Consider the following 22,215-nt stretch of genomic DNA (forward strand, 5'->3'; position numbering starts at 1 on the left):
TAGTTTCTTTCATAGTCTCAGCGTTTAGAAACATGACTGTTAATTTGTTTCTAGGAGTATTTTATTTTATTTATTGATTTTATATACTGCCCTACACCTGCAAGTCTCAGACTGGAACATGTTGATTTGGAATTCAAAATGTAACATGTTGCATTTCAGTTCCCCCATTCTGGCTGTAGCCTTTCAGGATGCCAGAAATCTCACCCAATTGCTTTTAGGGCACCCTTCTATCGGGCATAGCATTTTTATAAGAAAACAAGAACTTGCTATCCTTTCTTCCATGTGCATGCAAATGTACTTTTCACCTGGGGTCTGTGGATCCTGGCGACTATATGTAGACATGTACATATGCTGTATGTATTTGCTGACACACACCCCAATTTTACTACTCTCTGGCTATGTGGCATGACCCTTTATCATAATAAGGCAGAACTGACAACCCACAGTGCTGCATCTTCAGAAATTATGATCCCTGTTGTAATTAGAAGATTTGCCCTTGTATAGTTCTGTGTAAGAATGATGCCTTCAAACAAGGCTAGTCTTGTTACAGTTAGTTTGTATGGATCACTACATGCATAAGAGCTGGATGAAAACCAACAAACAAGAAAAGACTGAGACAAAAGGCAGCTGTTAGAAACAGGCAAGAGCTTTTTATTTCATCTGGCACAGGATTAGGCAGTCAACCCAAAAAACAATCTATCAAAAAGAAACATTTATTTCCCAGGAAGTACCCCCACACAAAGTTCACTAACATTGAGCCATCATTGTGCACTTCATTCTTACTCTAGCAGTGAGTACCCCTTTGAAGTAGAGAAATCTTATAAATCAATGAATTAGCTTTTGATAGCGTTCTTATTTTGATATGCCATGCTAAAATGTAGGCAATGTAGCAATAATCTTGGACAGAAGGTTACTGTCCAAGCACAAATTCTGTGCAGAACAATACAGAACAACCCTATGCACGCTTACTCAGAAGTAAACACCACTGTGTTCGGTGGGGCTTTTCCCCTAAGTTGTGTGCTTAGGATTGCATCCTTTGGGTGGATTCTGATGCCGTGCTTCAAAATAATGATGATGATGATACTATTGCTTGTGTAGTGCAGCTTTCCCAAGCCTGGTACTCTCCAAGTGTTTGGACTACAATTACCATGTTCCCCAATTATTCAACATTGTGACTACGCCTGATGGGAGTTGTAGTCCAAAACATCTGGAGACTAGGTAGGGGAAGCCTGGTGTAGCGGCAACTGAAGGTATAACATTGTCACATGAACCACTGTTTGATTGTCTGAAAGAAGCTGATACTGTTTTTCACTATGACCTGACCTAGTTCTGGGAATCCACCTTTCAGCCACTTAAAAATAACTTTTCCCACATTTTAATAGCAAGTTTGAAACTGAGCTATGTGAACGTGTTGTTACAAATGGAATAGTGGAAAGATACTTTTATCATGGGACGTATCAGTTAAACTGACCAAGTAGTACTTATTTATTTTTTTGGCTGTTTTATAACCCACTCTTCATTAAAATCAATATGAAAGGCTTACAAAGCAAATATTGTGACAATGGAAAAGGAATCTGGTTTCAGAATCTATTTTTAAATGCTTGATGCCTTAACAAGGAGCATGGTCTCCTATCCCATCAGCAGCTGCCACAGGTAAAAAGCTGATTTGGCATTCACAGAAATGTAAGATTATACTTGGATACTCTATTCCAAAACAGCACAATATGACGAGGGAAAGAAACAGATAATCTAAAGCCTCACATAACTAATCAATCTATGCTTGTTCACTATGTAACAGAAGATGATTGTGCTGGAAGGAACAAGTTAAATATGCAAATAGGAAATCTTCAACAATAAATTAATTTAAAATGATTGGATGAGGGCTGCTTCCTACATTATAGGAGGAAGAGAGTTCCTGTGAGTCAGGTAGGAGTGGAAACACAACATAGTAATGTCTGTATTAATTATGTAGGATAGTAGAAGGTGCACCAACTTACATGTGTTATTAGAGTAAAAGAAACACTTTACAGCACAATCATATGCACATTTAGAAGTAAATCCCATTGTGTTCAATGCAATCAGAATTGCATTCTTATACAGAAAGCTACCTATTCAACTGGGAATGTATTTTGCAAAATTTTCACTGTTGTGCATTACCTGATCGTGATTTTCACTGGGTTAGCTAAGTATATTAGTTATTTCTCCATGATATTTACAGATATAGGAGTCACTGATTAAAATATGCCTATTGATAGAATATGGAAGATAGTTCCAAGAAGAAGGTCCCAAAGACAAGACAAAACCTTCATCCCAATTGAAAGCTTTGTAGGAGCTGCAGTGAACAAAGGGGACACAAGGATGGAGCTGTCCCCAGCATATTGGGCATCAATGAAATGGCTAGCAAACCCATCCCAGCCTGTGGATGTGTACAGGGCCAGTGGCAGATTTGTGACCTAGCTGAGAGAATGTGACACCAACTGTGAGCTAGACATCAAGCAGCCATTATTTATCTTGCTCCTGGCCATTGGAATCACAGAAAATGTGATGGCCATGTATTAGCTCGCTCATAGGTGCCAGTTTATACTATCAACCACCATGCATTCCAGCTGGGTCACAAGCCCATGGTGGCCCTGCGTACTCCTATAGATGATCACTGGGGTGGAGTGAGCACCTAAACTTGGCCTGAGATTCCACACATGCAAACACTACTGGACAATGGTTCTTAATTTTTATATAATTTATCTATAGATTATTTTCTCTTGATATATACTCTTTAAAAATATTTTTTTTAACTTTTGATCTGTGCTAACGAGTCAGTTTTACTTCACAGAAGCTCCTATCACTCAATTCAGTTGGAAATCTGTGAATTTGGCCTTTATCAGTAAAAATAGCCATACAGATGGCCGTTTATGTATTTCAGAGGCTAAAAAATAGACTTTCAATTTTTCCTTCAATGAAAGGATACCATCAATGAACTGTGAATAGAAAGCTACCGTAAATCAAAACAGTAAAGGACATGACCCAGCCCAAATTAAGTAGTTTTAAGTCCCACAGCTTTTAGCAAGAGAACATGAAACACGCACTTAATTCTCTTATTGGAATGGAACTTAGAAGTGCTTAACTATGGCTAGATTGTGCCCAGATTATTTGCTGAAACAAATAGTGCTCTAAAGTTTTAGAATAGAAAATATAATATATATATTTTTAAGCTAATACTCAAAAATAGTTAGCTGGTTGTACTATTCCCTTTCACTAACATGAAGCACATTACAGAGCTAAATTTCACACAAGAAATTAGAGGGCACCTATTGTATGTGCAAAAATTGTACAGAAGGAATATATTTGTACAATATTTCTTTAGGCTTGCTCTTCTATTTGTACTCATCTAAACACCATATTGTGGTCAACTGGAAGAATGTCTCTGTAATGCACATTAAAATGCCTGTTACATTAAACAAATGGTATTGATGTTTGAATACAGAAAACATGTTTTTTAGACATAGACAAATACAAATTTTGGTGCGTTTACCACTTTTATTTCACTATGCAGAAACATACATTCACCATGTGTTGTGATGTGACTGACAGTGTAATGAAGACAGTATCCCTCAAGTGAATGTGATAACCAATACCAAATAATGTTTAGTAGGTGTTCTGTACAGTTTAAGGCTTAACTCTGACCTAGGAAATGCTGACCAGACTCTGAAAATAAACATTTTTCTCTGAGAACAGAAGGGAAATCAATACAAAAAATGTCAAAAAATCAGACTAATATTTCTGAAATGGTAAGGAAAACACACATTTTCTTTAAAATAACTACAACGTAATTTATAGAATGAGGGTTTGTGAAGGGTGACTGAATTTCTAATTTTAAAGTCTGAACAATGCTAAAATTATTACTATCTATTAAAGGTCTCAAACCAGGTAAACAAAGCACATTTTGTAAGCATTTAAATAAGATTAGCGATTTGCCATTGTTTATTGGACAAGAGTAATAAAACCAGATGAAAACAATTATATGATTCAAGTTCTTTACTGAACTGTGTGTGTTATTGGCACATCTAACGTGATAAAACATTATACACAGTACCTATACAGCTTCTAGCATTTCAGGGCAATCTTCACTTACCCTAAACAAAAGTTTTGCCACCTAAGAAACTGGTTTGTTTAGATTTTCAATAACTGAAGGCATGAACTGATTCATGTGTAGCATGAGATCACTGTTTTATATTGTTGATGAACGTGCAGGTATAGATGGAAACTTAGTTTAGGAAAATTAAAATGCTGTGTTTTTTGTAATTTGTTCATTGCTTCATGCAAATATTGGGTTGCTAATGCTGATTCAGATTGCTGTAAATGGGACGATATTTCTGCCAGTGTCTTTAGTAACAATCAAGATTGATTCTTCCACATTGAAAATTTCTCTGGAGAGATGCAAGCCTGCTGGATTAGAACCAAGATTGTAGGCTCTGGTATTCCCACGTATGACTGAATTCATAAGGAAGCTACTTTATTCCTGCAGTAGAGAGAGTGTAGTTAAGATCTGGAAGCAACTGATTTAAAGCAGTAAATAAAACAAAAGTATTACAATGATTGCCACTAAAATTAAGACCAGATTCAAAGCCAATTGCAGTTAATGAGATTATAATTTGTATGAGGAATGTTTCAGGCTTATATGCTTTTTTTCTAGAACGATATACAGAATACATTAAATTATTCTTGAATTAATTTAAGATTCTGAGCTTTATGAGGACACAGATCTATCTTTTTAAAAATGATTAGATGACAGTAGACAAAACAAAGCCCTTGGATATTTTAGACCAATAAAAAGATATGCAAATAAAATTTGCATCTCAATTATTTAAAGAGTTTAAAAATAGGAAAGGAGCTATAGTACAGTAGTAAATCACGTACTCTGCATGGAGAAGAACTCAAATTCAATCCCTGGTATCTCCTATTGAAGGAACTAAGGAGATAGGCTGGAAAGATCCTGCTTAAGATCTCGGGAAAGCCAATGAGTACTAGGCCAGGTGGACCAATGGTCAGATTCAGTAAGGTATATTGAATTGAACAATTGTTGAATGTTCAGAACAGAAAATTATCTTTAGCTCTCATTTTACTAAATGGGCCTAACCAAGGATGTTTTTTCTTTTATCAGGTACTGATCTACTGGCCCTGCCTTTCACCTCAGAACAGCTTTGTCTCTTCTTCTCTATCATTACCACACTTCTAGCCAGCAGTTTGTAAATCTGCTAAGGCTACACGATGCACTGTCCTAATATTCCATATGAAAACATAATTTATATCATTATTTGTGAATACATGTTGCTTGAAAATTATGCTGTCGATTCAAAAAAGCAGAAAAGTCTTTTTCCCCTCCTTTTTTTGCACACAACATTCAAAGCCACCTACAGATGATGTAGTAATAAGAGCTCTTGCATAGCATGTTAGTATGCACAATATATTCTAGCACATGCATTCAGTAACTGACACATTTTCAAGATGCCCATTTAGCCAGAATTTGTCAGCATGCCTTTATTGAATTGCAGCAATTAGAAAAACTATGAATGTCTCTCTTCAAGAAATAATGTAATTATTTGGGACGAACACAAACAGAGACAAAGACATTCATACCAGCACTTATTTCTCAGTAAAACCGAGAAAATGATATAATTTAAACGAAATGTCAACCATACCTGAACAGCTTTGCACTAAAAGTCTAAAATTTGTATGACATTATTTTATGAAATGCTTCCCTTCCCCCACAAGCCAAATGCATACAGTCTTTTCAGCTTTGGAAATTACAGAGCAAGATACTGGATTGCGGAAAATGCATAGCAACTAGCAAGCAGACAGAAGCAAATGGGTTTCTTCTATTTCTCTAACTGGCATTAATAGGGAGAGTGGGAGAAAGCTCTGCCCCCAAAACATAACTTTCAGAATCACTGTTTTCACAAATGCCAGAGAGAATAAATAGAAAGGGTTAGAGATGAACTATGAAGGAAGAAATGATCTTTGATACATGCCAGCCCATGAGTGCCTGGGAAAAATCTCATCTTCTTACCTGTGATCAATCCTCCCCATCTTCAGGTGTGATTTCTGTTTCTTTATGTACCACTACTTTGGTCACTGACATGTCAGGGTGCTGCTCTTTGGCCTCTTTAATTGCCTGAGCCAGCGCCTAGCCCAAGGAAACCACAGAAGGGCAAAAACAAGAAGGAGGTGGAACATGCATGATCAGTAGCAAGGTGAAGAGAGATTCATGATAAATTACACAATTTGCAAATGAGGAAAAGTGATTCAAAATAGGAATTTCATCTTTGATCTAAGTACTAATAATCCAGTTTAATTTAAAGGCATGCCAGTACTAATACTGCTTTTTTCGGTTTACAGTTAAAAACAGCAGATTAGCTTACGGATAGTTTTAGTTGCTTTATACATCATACCTGATCATGGTCAATGTCTGCATCGCCTGTGATGACTATTCGCTTTTCAATTCTTGTTTCTGATATGCCTCCTTTCACTGTCTAAAGGGAAGGAACAAATGTAGGCTTCAAATAAAACATATTTTTTGCTCTTCAAAGAAGGGGGAAATCCTTATTTGAGTTTTGCTGAAAGAAATGTATGTTGAGTGTTTTAAAATGGTTGACATCAATTATAAATGTATTTCTGTAAAATCTGTATCTAATATATATTTTGTAATGTTGCTTGTTTGTGATGCAGTTTTGGACACCTCTTAATATATTGCATCCAAATTTTGCATAATGGTTCCTGAGATAAAGGAGCAGTTTTGCTTTTCTGCTAAATGTCCACCCTGGATCAGGACAGCAATCACTCTGTGCTACACCTTTCATTTTTCCATCATCATTGTTGTTGCTGTTGCATTTATTAGTTGCTTTATACAGAAATAAATAGCTCAAAGTGACTGAACAGAATAAAATACAAACTAATAAAATCTATTAAAAAGTATATGGTCCAGGCAAAGTGGGGAGGGTACTCTGTGTAACTGTTCACAATGGACCACTGCTTTTCCATTTCTGTATTGGCACTTAAAGCCACAATACATCTTATTCTTTGTCAGCTATTTTGTGTAAACAAAACCAGACATTATAATTACAAATAATTACAAATGAACTGTGTAGCTGTTGCTTGTGCCTGTAAGCATATGAGATAATAATGGTTATTACTGGTCACTACTGAATTCTTCAGAATTAAGCCAAGAAAGGTCATTGCAACAACATTTGAGATGCACAACTGTTTCTAGTAAATATCCCTAAATCAACTGCTTTGTGAATATGCATGTAAGATGCAGTATGACGTGTGTATAGACACAGCAGCATATCTGACACTCTTTATGTCATTCCTGAATTAATTAATTAAAAACTTTATTGAAATTAAAAATAATTACGAAACACAAAGTTTTGTCTTCCAAAACAAATACATATTTGAGAAAGCAGAGTTCTGAGAAACTTACTTTAGTGATATGTGTAGTAGTTGTAGTACTGGTAGTTTCAGATGTGATGGTCTGTGCGCTCATCAGAACTCCTGGTTCAGAGTCAGCACTAGGATCCGCCTAAAACAAGCAAGCAACTATTACCCTAATGTGATGAAAATATTGTTAATCATCTGAATGTATTAGTTTACAGTGGGGAAAATAGTCATTTAACCTGGGATTTAAAAGGCTACAATTTTTAGTACCGAAACACAGAGGGAATGGCAATTTTCTTATCACTGAAAACCAAATAACAATGTATCACAGAGCAAACAGTTTCCTTATTATTTTAATATAATTAACATACTATTCATCTTTCACTCCTGCTAGCTTGATTGTGAGTCATAATTAGGAATATGTTGCATGCATTCTATGCAAATTGGAAAAAACCCTCGAATAAGCCTTTGAAAACTTGATATGAAACTAACTTGACAATTAAAATATGAAGTTTAACCTGTATCCTTTCTTAAATATTTCTTTAGCACAAACATGCTAATATTATCTAAAGTGTATTCTATTTTGTTTTAAAAAAACAAAAATGGGATTTACAGCACCAGTTAGGACGTTACTAGGTCAAAATTATATTGGAGGTCTCTTAGTCCAGATTCAATTAGATTTTGTATACACATTGCATTGGCTTTGGTATGTCGCTACTAGCACCTTCATAGCATCTGTCTGTGTTATGTTATGTCTCACCTCTGAGGACTCATATGTAATGGTTTTTGTTTCGGTATGAACGATGGGCACTTCCTTCATAGAAATTTCCAGCTTCTCCCCACCTGAAGAAACACTGCCAAAACTGACTGACTCAGTCTTCACAATTGGTGACTGTTTCAATGAAAAAAGGTACCATAATTGTATGATATATCAAAGTAGTTCAAGTTTTGTAGTAATTGCAAAGGAAAAATGTAAAAGAAATGTCCTCTGCTACAGCAAGAGAAAAAGGATCTCTATTATACAGAAAGAAACACTCAGAAACATATCATAAGCACTTTAAAGTACTATTTATATCTCTTTCGGGACTATACTTATTTGGAGCCATCTTTAGAAAATAGGCAGCTATGGACTTTTCGTACCTTAATTTTCATTTTGTTGTAGCCCAGACTAGCTTAAACTTATTTTCTTTCGCTAACATATGCCATGTGTAATCAAACCCATGTTTATACCCATAGCAATCTGAGAGATGGGGGATTCTTATTAATGAGCTGAGAAATCTATACAGTAGAGACCATTCTTCGCAACTTTGACAAGTATATCTAGTGCCTAAATAAAGTGACAGATCTTGATGTTTCCAGGGAACAGCCAGCAATATCCTTAGGCTCAGGATCAGGTTAAGATCCATTGCAATGCCAACATGGATAGTCCCTGATCCTCAGCACTATGGAATCTTCTTTATAAACTGCATGATGCCCAAAGAACAATAGAATAAAATAAATGAAACCAGCAACAAGCCTCAAGGCTGCCATGCAAGGGAGAAAACATGGACTGCATCATGAGGCATTTGCTACACAGAACACACACCATCATGTAGGAGAACAGCTTGTACACCATGTGAATATTGCCACATGTATTTCATCTCATGAACATGCAGTGCTAATTGCATGCAATTGTGTACATGTGGTCTAAACTCAACTTTTTTACATGGAAGCCATCGCAGGAAACCATCACACATGACTATGTCATTTAAGGTGAGAAACAAACTGCTTACAATAACCATCTAGCATTTGTTTTAACACTTTGTTAGTGAATCTAATTTAAAGAGGACACAAATGTATGCTTTTGTGCAGAATTGGCTGCTCAGACATTTTTAGTTACCTCAAAAAGAGGTTTTCTTTCCAGTGCATCCAAAGCATGGGCTGCTGCACTCTCCTCCTGATCATGAGATACAGTAGCAGTTTCTTCCTGTTTGGTTAAAGCTTTTTCAGCCTCCTGCATCTTTTCCTCTTTAGCCCCCTCAGTCACAGCAGAGCCCTCCTTCCCTTTGATGCTAGAAGCCACATGCGATATTGCCTCTGCTGTAGTATCCAGCTGAACGCCAGCCAATTTAGCAGCATCCCCACTTGCATGCACACTCATCACATGTCTCTCCTCCACCATTACAGTTTCCTGCACAACCTTCTTCACAGCCTCCTGTTGCTTCTCCTCCTCTGTCTTCTTCTCACTAGAACGTATCTCCTGATCGGTTTTAGCTTCTGTTCTCTGCAGGGAAAAGAAGTCAATATCAAAAGCTAATGTGGCGTATAACTACAATGCTAAAGCGTATTAGTCTTGGCCAATTTTTCTTTGTTTTGCTTGCTTTTTTCTATTATACAGGGTGTTTGCTTGAGTTCTCATAAAACTGGATAGTGGTACAAAAGTTAACAGGATGTAATTTATCCTCATTTGAAATACTCATTTAAAGTCTCAGTGTACTTCCAATATATTAAACAGCTCAGAAGAAACAACAGAAAACACCCGGTTGTGGTTGTTCTTTTAAGGGTTTTGTGTGTGCTCTAAATTGAGGGGAAAGCTAACCAGCATATGGTGCTATATTTTCCATGCAGATTTTGAAGATAGTAATGTATATAAAGTAACACTAGTACACCTACGTGCAAAATAAAAATCCAACTATCACCACAAAGTTTTTTTTTTTTTTTTAATCCCCAGTCCCATCAGGGTAAAATAATAATAAAATCTAAAGATGGAATCAAATGGCCACCTGTGCCCAGCTATGTGAAGTAGATGTAACCCCTCCTATGAACTCAGTTGGTTTTCTTGCAGACTCTATTAAAGTGAAGATATCTGAACCATCCAGAGCTTTTTCACCGGAGAGCTGTTTTGTCTAAATGGACAGAAAAATGTAGAGTCACACACAAGCACATACACACAAATAGAAGCAGATACGCACTCGCACGCACACACACACACATTATGTTAATAGACAAAAACAGACAGACAAAGGAAAGGAGGTAAAGTGGCGGGGATACAGAGAGGAAAATAATGGGAAAATAAATTAGCACAAGTCTGTAATGACTATAAGCAGTAATCTAAAATTAAAAAAACAAAGTTGTTAGCATTAGGATTTTGCTGGTCTTGTGAAGTATTTCCCCCCTTCCAAAACAAGCCATAGCAACATACTACTGTTCAGTAACATTGAAAGCCTAAAAATGCCTGGTTTGTATTGTGTTAATTGGCTTAAACCATGAGGAAATAATAAGAAGCTGGGTTGGCTGTTGTCAACATAAAGCCAGGCAGCAAAAGGACCGAAAGGCAGGGTAGTGAGGGTATTGCCTAAAGAAGTCATGCTTTTATCTTTAAGCTGTGGCAAAGTTGCATGTTACCACTACTCTTGATGCTGATGATTCAGTAACATAGTGAGCAGTAGCAATGGTCAAGGGTGGTTCTCTGGAATACTTCCACTCAGATATACTCTTTTCTTTCCGACCAAATGCCTCTCCTTTTAGTCTTTCACTGTCAAGAGGTTTCTCAGCTCTGGAAATCTGTATGCTGCCCAGTGTATCACGCAACTGCGAATCCTGGTCCATCTTTAAGGTCTTCTTCAAACTTTCGTCTTCAGGGCTCTGCAGCCGGGAGTCTGTCTCTTTAATAGGTGTCAAAGATTCAGATACCCTTCTTTTTGAATCAGATAATTTTCTGGCTCTCTCATCAGTAATTGGTTCTAGAATTTCATATTCTGCTACTACGGGAATGATTTTCACAGATTCTGGCACTGCCCTTTCCATTTTCTGAAATGCTTCGAGTGATGATGGCGCAATTTTTTCTCCCTCTTTTACTTTAGTGGTCATGGTTAGAATTTTCCCAGAAACAGTATCGTAGGATTTTCCTAAGGTGTACATTTTCTGCTTATTGTAGTCTTTCGACTGCAATTCACCTTCCAAGTCCTCAAAGCTCTGTATGTCAGTGGATTTTAAAAGCTTGCCAGGGATGTCACCAGTTTTACTGCTCACAGTCATTACTTTGTATGTCACAATGGTTTTCGATTCACCATCAACTACCTCAGTGGGTACTTTGTCTACAATAACCCAATCCTCAGTGCCCTATATTTGAAATATAAAAGCTAAATTAGAACAACTAGTGGTTTACCTTTGTGTTAGGAAACTAAAATATAATACCTTTTAAGAAAGTACAATAGCCATCTAGAGATGATATACATTTTATCCTGTGTAGTTTTCAAAAGTCTGTAGGCATCTTAAGTATTTCAACTTGTAGAAACTAAACTTAACAACGTAAGTAATATAAGAAGGAACATCACATTATTATTCCTAAACAAATTTACTTAAAATATATTGACTACTGAAAATACTGTATATTGCAGGGTAGTCTTATCAGAAGTTATTTACACTATTGTACAGTTTTCTATTCAGTATACATTACATTCTAAGGATTCAGTCCCAAACATGCATATTTAGAATATGTAGCAATGAAATAATTTGCACTTACTTCCAGCAATAAATGTTTAAAACTGCTGTGCAGGTATTACAGAGTTTGAATGAGACAAACTGGATCCTTGTTTGCTGAGAAGTGGTCAACATAATCTCCCTCTTGCAACTTAACCTTTAGTTCCACTGGTTAGGGGCGAAGTCTACAAGTTGCTCTACATTACTTTTTAAAGAGTAATGGTATGATCCTTTCTCACATGAGCACAGAAGGGATTCTCATAGATTTATTTCCCCCCTTTCACCAAACATGACTGCATGAGAAATGACCTAGGACAGCACTAGGATAGGGGTCACCAATGTGTCACCTGAAAAGTTATTGAGTGGTGTTCCCAACAGGGGCCCCAGATTTTGAGCTTTCATTAAAAAAAAAAAAAAGTAAGTCTCTATCCTTCCTAGAAAGAAAGTTATGAAGCAAAATGTGTAGATACCCTTCTATGTGATTTCTGTGTAATTAGCCAACCTGTCAGTGTTTCTAGCCAATGTGTGAATTCTGAGTGTGTTTGGTAAGTGAGTTGAATACCAGGCAATAGGAATATCTGGAACTGAGGAATCTCTGGAATCTCTAAAGAACTGCTGTTTTCCCCCCTTCTCCTTTGTGCACTTTTCCTGCTTTGTCTTATTTTACAGGGTTTTTGGAATCCATATAGCTTGCTCTTTACTCTTTTCTTAGCAATCAGTATGAATATTTTCTGTGGTGGGTTCATCTGACATCAGGTACTCCCTGGAAGTTATTTTCTGCAAATATTATTGTACTGTAAGTACAGATGGAAGTTAAAGAATCCTCTCCTCAAGTGGCAAATACAAAATGTGAAAACTCTGCAAAGAACCTTAGGACTCAAACCTGGGCCCTCTTTCACTGTATAGTTAATTGGTCTCCACAGTCACTTTCAGACTCATTGTTAAAACCGTGTTTATGGAAGACAAACTTACACAGCTACGAGTGATCACCAAAGAAGAAGAAGAGTTAACTTACAGTACAGTGATAAATTTGTCTACTCAAAAGTAGGTCTCTTTGTGTTTAATGGAGCTTGCACCCAAGTAAGTGGATAGAGGAGGGCAGCTGTGGCTTTGGTTTAGGTTTATAATAGGTGAAACAGGGTTAATGTGCCTTTCAGCTGTATCTCCACAACCAGGACCAGCAGGACATAGCTGACTTCCCGCAGCAAGCATGAGGTTGTTAGGGGAAAGGAGAGAGAAGCAACAGTGACTGCACCCTCTCTAATTTTATGTTATGCCACACCCCCATGGCATCCATTTTATCACTGGCACCCAGAGCACTCTCCCAAAATTCAGGTGTCCAAACTGGCTGGCGATCCTTGCCTTAGGGCAGTCTGGGGCTTAGCTTACACACAAATATGCCATTTAGGATATGTGCCCTCTGAAGCTTCAATAACGACCAAGCATAGGGAGAGAGGCGAGCGAGGTTATGAGTATGTGCACAACCTTTCCCTGTAAGCCTCTCTCCGTGCCTGGATATATTCACATGTGGAAGAACAAGAAGAGAAAATTGACTCTCTTGAATCCTATTAGGATCTTTGATTGGGGGCACCATACTTGCATACTTACAGATATTGACAATAGACATTAACATCTGGCAGGAGCAAGTGAATGTGTTCAAACGTGTATGATAATGAGAATATTCATGAAGAAACTGGGACTGGACATGAACCCCACCCCGTCCAGATGAACACAGCATAGTATTTTCAATGAGACATTTACACATGCAAACGCAAACGAAGGGATTCTAAGTTGCAGATCTCACAGACATTGCAATGTATTCATTTAGTCTTGCAATCTGCTCGACAATTTTACCTGCTACTGACTTTTTAAAATAGAAAATTGCTTAGAAAAAGGAGTATGATGTGTTTATCAAGCCAGTAGCACAAAATGTGGCCTGTTTGAATCATAAGAAAGTGCGCTGCTTTTTACCTGAGAATCAAGGTATGCAGTGCTTTCCTTCTGCAAAAATATACGCTTTTCAGATTTTTCTCTTTCTTCTTTGGTCTAATGAATAAGAGGGAATGGACGCATAAATATATGAGCTTTAACAAACACGCCTTATCTTTTCACTTGCTAAGGCACGAGTATCATCATCATTATTCCCTGCCCATCTGACTGTGTTTTCCCAGTCACTTACTGAGCTATCTTGCTTAACAAGCAAAGGAGAAAACTGATTTTTGAGCAATGCGGGGAGAGAAGCAAGTCCATCAAAGCTAGCATTTCAGATGGTGGCTTTAACAGCTCATCTTAGGTAGAATTAGACATTCTTAGGTTCATTGATTTTAGTGGTCTAAGGGATGCCCAATTCTGCACAGGATCATTATATGGGACTTTGCACAGTGCCTGCAGACGTTCCTAAAATTCTGAATGAAAACAGGATGCAAACTAATTCCCTGTCAGCAGTCTGTAACTAATTTTCATCTGCTACCAGTTACCTTAAGGGACGCGGGTGGCGCTGTGGGTAAAAGCCTCAGTGCCTAGGACTTGCCGATCGAAAGGTCGGCGGTTCGAATCCCCGCAGCGGGTTGCGCTCCCGTTGCTTGGTCCCAGCGCCTGCCAACCTAGCAGTTCGAAAGCACCCCCGGGTGCAAGTAGATAAATAGGGACCGCTTACTGGCGGGAAGGTAAACGACGTTTCCGTGTGCTGCACTGGCTCGCCAGATGCAGCTTTGTCATGCTGGCCACGTGACCTGGAAGTGTCTCCGGACAGCGCTGGCCCCCGGCCTCTTAAGTGAGATGGGCGCACAACCCTAGAGTCAGATACAACTGGCCCGTACGGTCAGGGGTACCTTTACCTTTACCAGTTACCTTACAGGGGGCGGGTTCTTCTACAGGGCCATAGGTCTCCCTACAGTAGAGGTGGGGAGGCATGTAGGAGACTGGTCCCCTGACGGTTAGCAACAAATAATGATCTTGACTGGGTTATGTTTTGTATATGTTATGAATTCAGGAACAGGAATCCTCTATGCTTGGCTGATCTGTGACCAATTTACCTCCTAGATTTGCTTGGTAGAATAATAAAATTCTACCATCTTTTCTTTTCATCCAGCTACCAAAAAAATAAAAATATTTTTGTTTTAGATCTTTAGCATATCTTGGCAATTTTGTACCCTAACTGGTATTTATGGCAACCTAATTTAACATATGCATTTTTTAAATTGAAATTGGTTGGCCTATTAAGCACCCAGGAAAGTTTTACTGGACAGTTAAAGGTTGAAGGACAGAAAGATCACCTCTTCAGGCACAAGTGGTTCAATCATAGGAGCTTCTTCATGTCTTGCAGCAAGCCGGACTGGTGATGTAGAAAGCCTCTTCTCCCATTCATTGGTCCCTGAGGTATCTGCGGAAGTTTCCAAGAATGTCCGTTTCAGCTCACTTATATTGGTCTGGTGTTTCATCAGGTCTTCCTGGTTTTTATCTAGTTCCTGAAAAGAAAAAAGAAAAACAGCATTTTAAAAAATACCTACTTTATCTAAATTGACAAGATATGAAAAAAAAAAAGTCATGTGCGTTAGTCAGCAAAAGAAGCCTTGACAAGATTATGTCTCACAACACTAACACAACACTCTCGGGAAACTGTGGTGTTTCAAAGGATAGTTACATATAAACTCTTAGGACACTTTGCACATAGCATGGTGGCAAACTCACTCTTGCCGCTCAGGGTACACTTGTGAGGGATCTCTGCAGCCAGTCCCAGCTCCCTGGCAAGTTTACCTCTATTAACAGGCATTTCTACTTTATGTTTTTACACATATGTGGAAAAGATTTTATAGGCTTACTTCAAAATGCAATGTGTGAAGTGGTCCTAATTCATTAAGCATCAAATATTCTTAGGATGGTCAGATTTTATACACATTCTACCTGTTAAGAGGTACATCTACATACCCCTGATCTACATATATACAAACACAGTCTTAAACAAAAGTGTAACAGAAAGTCATAATCTTAGGAGAGAGAGAGGCATTTGGTTTATTAGCAAGTGAAAATACACATCTCATGCATCAGAGTGCAGATCCACAGCTTAACCACTATATTCAAATCACAAGGAGAGTACATGCACTGGTATATACCAATACCAACCTCTAACATAAGATTACTATGTTTGACATACACATTTTCACCCTTTATGCGCTTAATCAGACTATTCTGAAAAAATTGAAAGAGAAAGGGAAAAGTAAGGGCCATAGTACTGAAAGGATACAAAATGCTGTTCTGGGTAAATTGGTAGAGGAAGTGTACCAACAATTAAGCATAAGACAAGCCATTCTTCCACCTACCTGTGCCTTGAGATCACCATCTTCTTCTTGATCAGACTGTTAATATAGGAAAGATTGGGGAAAAATACTTTACAATAATTATAATAGCTTTTTAAAGTGATTCATATACATTATCTCAATAATCTGGTCCCATAGAACATGGATGTGCACACTGCAGTTTACCTCAGGCACTCAAATAAGGAAGTTATGGTTTAAATAACTTGGATAAGTGAATTCCAAAAGTGTATAGTGAATTTTATGGTGCTGATTGGCTTATTTTGTTTTACATTTGTATTGTTAATTGCAATTTTCATATTGTTTGTACAATGGGATTCTTGAGTGAAGGGTGGACTAGATTGCACTGAAGCAGGTTTTGAATAAACACCAACTATTCAGTGAAATGCAAATAAGCTCCTCTCTACCTTCATAGTTTTGGACAGTAAAATTGGATTCATACTTTTATTTAGTATGGGGGTTTTTAAATCTTAAGATAACACTGAGGCAGATGGTTCTTTCTGTCTGAACATTCAGAAGAAGGATCGATCAGGCTTCCTAAATTAGGAAGGTATTTAGAAGCTGGAGACTATGGGCTGAATTCAGACTTCCTGTGAGTGGACTTTCCAGGGGCTGAGGAAGTGTTTCATGTGCCAGAAACAGAAATAAAATCTGAGAGCATTCAGCACAGTAGCCCCTGTATTATGGAACACTGTCACAGTGGAGTTGAGGCAGGTGTCAACATTGTATGGATTTGGGTGTGCTATGAAAATTCAGCAAAAAAATTAAAGAATGCTAATTTTATGTGGTTGCTTTAATCTTACCATCACTTTTTTTTTTTTTTGCTACAGAAGGCACTTTTATCAGTATTCAGGTACTGGCACCTCATTCCCCCTCACCCCAAAAGCACTGATTTTATTTATTATGTATGCTGTTCTGTTTTTTATTTTGCGGTAAATCATTTAGGAGAACTCTGATTATAGGCAATTCACTGTCTGTATTTGTGTGCAAGCTATATTTCAGAAGCCAAGTAATGTACTATATGAATTAGTTACTTTGCATCAGGTTGCTTTGCTATTGTTTTATTTCTATGTACTATGTTTCTTTTATTCTAAAATAATACACAACAAAGCATATTTGAAACATTGAGGTTTTAAAAACACGCCACAGAAAGAAAATGGCCTAGGATGATAGGAGTAGGCTTCACTCTCAAAAGCTGAAGAATAAAGGGCAGAGAAATGCAATCTTTCCCATGCGAACCCTTTAAGTTTCATATAAGTGAATGTCATTCGCTAAGGGAAAAAGCTGCCCTCCATGCATGAGACTGACAGGAATCCCATTGTGAAGTTACTGTGTTTCTTGGTGCATAGCATGCAGAGATGCACTGTATCTTACAGGAGCTATTTCAGTATACAGACTGACTCCACCCCCTCACCTTAGCTCATCATGATCATAGGCATTTTGCTAGTGTTTTATGTATTTGGGCTCCAATATCTGGATACTACATACATGAATAGCACCCAAGTGCAGCTTTTCTAATTAGTACTTGTGCTTTGAGATGAAAAGCTGCAAATCCTTCATGTATGCAAAATGTGTGTGGGTATGTATTGTGTATTCATGTACCAGATCCTGAGCCCATATTGTGTTGAAAAAGGTGTTCTATTCCATGAATAACAGGCAAAACAGTGCTAATGTGCAAGATCTGATGGGAGAAGGTACATGATATACTCTTTGGCAACTATGTGATATCAACTGTACAAACCTCTGTGGCAGTGGTTTCCCCATCAGCTGCAGTATCTGTCCTTTCACTGTCAGTCTGTTTTGTTATACAAGTAACCAGGTTCCAATGGGTAAGCAGGAATAAAGAACAAACCCAGTTTGTAAGTAAACACAAGCCAGAGGTTGATTTGCCAAGTCTACATCCCTGTGAACTGCACTTGAGTTGCTTTTCAAATTATAGACACTTTAAAAGAAGCAAAATCAGGGGGAAAAACAGACCAGACTCAGAGGAAGGCTCAAGGCATACTGTACAAAGAATATGGCTTTTGATTTAAGACATTATTAGCCAAACAAAATAGTACCAGAAAAAGTATGTAAGTATAGCTTTTAATTCTACTGAGGAAAGCCAGGTGGCTTTAACAAGAAGTAAAGCTTCCAAAAGCAATTAGTCCAACTACAATGCACAAAAAGTACGTTTTTAATGAAAAATTAGAAAAATGTTGGTAGTTTATTGAGTTCATATTTGAAAAGGGAAAAAGCAGAAATAAATTTGTTTGTATATATACATATACATAGCTACTTTAACAGTCACCTGACTTTCAGCCCCTCATTTGTACAGATTTTATTTTCCTCACATATAAAAAAGGGTATAAGGCTGTCTGCATTACCAAAGTGTTTCAAGAGATGGGTTAAATGTAACAGAATCTGCTATTCTTTCTTTGAGAGAATTGCAATTCTCAACCAACATATGAGATGCTGATACCAATTCTAACACTGAAAGGACATATTTAAAAATAAAAAAGACAAAAAGACTTTCCATTCCAATTTACAAAACATGACAATTATTTTTTAAAAAATAAAATAATAATGACATTTAGTAGGTACAAATGATCCAAGTGAAACAAAGCACAGCATTATCCATCCTAATCTACTGGTAACTAAGAATGTATCAAGAACATCTTTGTTATTAGTGCCTGAAAATGAATTACTACATCCAGGTATTATCAACTTTTAAAAAGTTGATGAGGTATTGGGATGGGGTTAGGGAAATATTTCAGATTTTACAAATAGTGAAACTTTTTTTTAAAAAAAATCCTAGATATTTCACACTCTTTAAATTATATTCTTGCTGTGTTAGGATCATCAGATGGGCAACAAAACTGAATTCTGCAAGCCCTTATGGTTGCAAAGAGGCTTACACAGTATTTCAAAGATTGATGGATAGATACCTGCCACCCACTACTCAGTGGTCTTACTGGCCTTTCTGTGTTCTGAATATATATCTTATAATCATTGCTCTTGTTTATATATCTATTTGGACAAATGGACTGCCGATATTAATATATTTGTAAGTTCAGCCCAGACACTGAGGTCCAGTTCTGAGGGCCTTCTGGCAGTTCCCTCATTGTGAGAAGTGAAGTTACAGGGAACCAGGCAGAGAGCCTTGGAGCACCCGCCCACTAAAACACCCTCCCATCAGTTGCCAGAGAGATAAACAATTATACAACCTTCCATAGACATAAGAAGGCAGCCCTGTATCAGGAAGTTTTTAATGTTTAATTGTGTGGGTGTATTCTGCTGGAATCTGCTCAGAGTGACTGGTGCAACCCAGTCAGATGGATGGGGTACAAGTAATAATTTAATGGTATTATAAGTTAAGAATGGGAGATTATTTTTATAGTTACTGTGACAATATTTTATACTTTTTATATTTGCAAAATAAAACAATATATAAAAGAAAACCAAATTATTTTCATAAAAGGAAAGCTGTATGGTAGCTCAGCGCAATATAAAGCTTCCATTCTCATCAGGACCGGTTTTGCCAGCTTTACTGGTCACAGACAACACAATGTTGTAATAATATGTTAGATAGTTTCTGATGGCACCATGCCAGTTGTGTCCAACACTGAGTACAATAAATATTTCAAGGGCTTGAATAATCTGTAAAAAGACCATGTGTGAGCAATGTCAGTCTCCAAGAAGATATTCTGAAAAAGTAGAAATCCTTCTCACAGCCACTCAATTTGCTGCAGTAAACTGGTAGGCTGTTTGGTTTGATCAGCATGAAGGGTACATGTTCATGTTCATATATATTCCCTATCTTGTACTGGGCTTGACCTAGACTGGGACACCATCCATGTGTATTTGAAAGGGAAATGCATGCAACAAACAAACAAAAAGTCACCAACTCAGCACACACATACCCTTAATACTTGAAAAATATTTTTCACCCAGGAAACCATACTGCAAAACAAAAGCATGATTTCCTTTCCTTTCTGAAGTTAAGCTGGTCCAGGTCTGGTCAATGCCTGAGGCAGTCCACATGGAGGCCACATGTACATCTAATGTCCCATGAATGGTCAAATATAAATAGAAGTTAGATACAAGTCCAGGAGTCAGCAGCAGGCCTGGATCTAGACCAAGGGAAATTTTTCACTTAAGCAATACCCCGTACATGCTAATGCCTGTGCTGCCTGGGGCTCAAAGGATGTAGACCAAAATATTTGGTGGACACCATGTTGTGTGAGCCTGTTGTTCAGATCACTTAGCAAGGCAAAGTTCAGTAGTGAGTTTGTGAATGGCAGAACTAATAGATTTGTGTTACATATTTAGTATGACACTATTCTATAACACTAATTAAAATGATTTGCATATATTAATTGTCACTGGGGTTCACATGAAACCATCTACTCTATTGACAACTTTTTTTAAAAAAAAATCAACTAACCCATTTTATTAAACAAAATAAAATTGAAAGTAACAGGCTGCAGTTCTATACACACTTACCTGGAAGTATGTCCCATTGAACTCAGTGGGGCTTACTTCTGAGTAGACATGTACAGGGTTGCACTGATAGCGAGTTTTACATGTGTGGGTTAATTTTAAACTATGAATAATTTAAGTATTTCCTCTGGTGTAAAATACTTACTGTAACTCTATAAAGACTGATTTTGGCTTACTTCTATCAGGGTATGAGTAACCATATGCTAAGTATGCTGGTGGGCAGGGTCTTAGGAATACTGGTAATTAACCCTGCAGTATAAAGTGCTATTTTCTGCACAGGAAAGCAGAAGCAATATCTCTAGAAATGCCTTTCAACTAATTTTAGAGGCAGCGTTCAAAATGGAGATTCTATCCCCTCCAAGTCCTTTACAGCTTTTATCAATTGAAGCAAGAATCTGAATGCTAAATTGTATGTCTGTGGATGAAGCACACTCAAGGTATACAAAGCTAACAAGTTGCTAGCTGAGTGAAGAAAGCAAACCAATGCAAAACAGTAAAATGAAATCTCAAGGGGCCTCAAGAAAAGCAGGTTTCCCCAGGAGCAGGAAGTTGTAAAAGGCTAAGCAGATAATCACTGACCAGCATTAATTTTGAATGGTACACTATTGTGCTGGAACGAACAGACGGAAATGGCCTTTCCAAAGAAAATGTAAAATAGCTTCAAAATATAGAAAATTCCAGCCACCTGTTTTCTAACTTGCCATAGTAACTGCTGTGTTTTGTTTTGCTGGTGTAATGCAGACATGCCCAAGTTTGAAATAAAGTAAACTTTCATGCAGTATGTCCAACAAGAGAAGCACCCTGGATTAGGCACAAGTCTGTATAAATCTATTAAAGAAGTCCTGGCCCTGAGATTATTATAGGGCTGGTTCACATACAATGCCAGAATTTGGTATCATACATGTGAGCTTAATCCTTGTGAACCCTGACCCCCATCCCACTCTTTTCCTCCCACTGTGCACTTCATGTCAATTATTTACTTTAACTTTGGTGCAAATCTTTGTTTGTTATAGTATCTGAACTGGCAAAATATAGTTTGCCCTGTCTTCCAAATGAGGATTGATCCTGGTTTGTTGGAGTAACACAACCATAGTCTTCCAATTCCGATATCCTAGGAAACAATTATTTGGACTAAAGCAGAAGTAGGAAATTGAAGTGGTGGACAAAGGAAGGGGGAGGAAGTGTGCAAACAGAAGACTAATTAACATAACACCTAACCATGCTTTGACTCTACATCTGAACCAAGCCAGTTTCAAAAACCTTTCATATCCAACCCAATCCTATACACTTTTACTTAGAAGTAAGTAATGTTGACTTCATTGGAAATTAACTGACAAGTTAGGTTTGGAATGAACTCTAAAAAACATAATCCTGATGTCACAAATGGAAAAAGGGGTGTGTTCTGGATTGCAGCCTGATTAACCTAAATATTGTTATATTTCTACTTGGAGAATACAACATATTAATATGATTGTTACTATTAATTGTTATTCGCAAGGTAATATAAATGGCAAATTCTGTTTAAGATTTT

The 22,215-nt window shown here is 37.5% G+C and overlaps 1 protein-coding gene and 1 long non-coding RNA gene across 26 annotated transcripts in view; one reads left to right on the forward strand and one right to left on the reverse strand.

Annotated features, from left to right (window-relative positions):
- Positions 1 to 628: 628 nt before the first annotated feature.
- EPB41L3 (erythrocyte membrane protein band 4.1 like 3) overlaps positions 629 to 22,215 on the reverse strand; it is an 86,162-nt gene continuing 64,575 nt past the window's right edge. For 9 of the 23 annotated variants that reach the window (XM_081013065.1, XM_081013045.1, XM_081013049.1 and 6 more), the window contains 13 exons: positions 17,944 to 17,997; positions 16,209 to 16,244; positions 16,012 to 16,077; positions 15,165 to 15,356; positions 13,861 to 13,935; positions 10,813 to 11,529; positions 10,191 to 10,313; positions 9,308 to 9,691; positions 8,189 to 8,320; positions 7,475 to 7,573; positions 6,447 to 6,527; positions 6,065 to 6,181; positions 629 to 4,516 (listed from right to left, as the gene is read on the reverse strand). In XM_081013065.1, the coding sequence (XP_080869191.1) occupies positions 6,071 to 6,181; positions 6,447 to 6,527; positions 7,475 to 7,573; positions 8,189 to 8,320; positions 9,308 to 9,691; positions 10,191 to 10,313; positions 10,813 to 11,529; positions 13,861 to 13,935; positions 15,165 to 15,356; positions 16,012 to 16,077; positions 16,209 to 16,244; positions 17,944 to 17,997 (2,070 nt within the window). In that variant the 3' untranslated portion in view covers positions 629 to 4,516; positions 6,065 to 6,070. The remainder of the gene's footprint in view (positions 4,517 to 6,064; positions 6,182 to 6,446; positions 6,528 to 7,474; positions 7,574 to 8,188; positions 8,321 to 9,307; positions 9,692 to 10,190; positions 10,314 to 10,812; positions 11,530 to 13,860; positions 13,936 to 15,164; positions 15,357 to 16,011; positions 16,078 to 16,208; positions 16,245 to 17,943; positions 17,998 to 22,215) is intronic. The other 14 variants (XM_081013046.1, XM_081013066.1, XM_081013052.1 and 11 more) reach the window with 11 other exon arrangements.
- The window catches only part of LOC308481106, a 33,206-nt gene continuing 19,230 nt past the window's right edge, over positions 8,240 to 22,215 (forward strand). For all 3 annotated transcript variants that reach the window (XR_013988446.1, XR_013988447.1, XR_013988448.1), the window contains exon 1: positions 8,240 to 8,338. This is a non-coding gene — a long non-coding RNA (uncharacterized lncRNA). The remainder of the gene's footprint in view (positions 8,339 to 22,215) is intronic.

The sequence above is a fragment of the Podarcis pityusensis genome (assembly GCF_964106645.2).
Source record: "Podarcis pityusensis genome assembly, chromosome: 7".
Lineage (NCBI taxonomy): Eukaryota > Metazoa > Chordata > Lepidosauria > Squamata > Lacertidae > Podarcis > Podarcis pityusensis.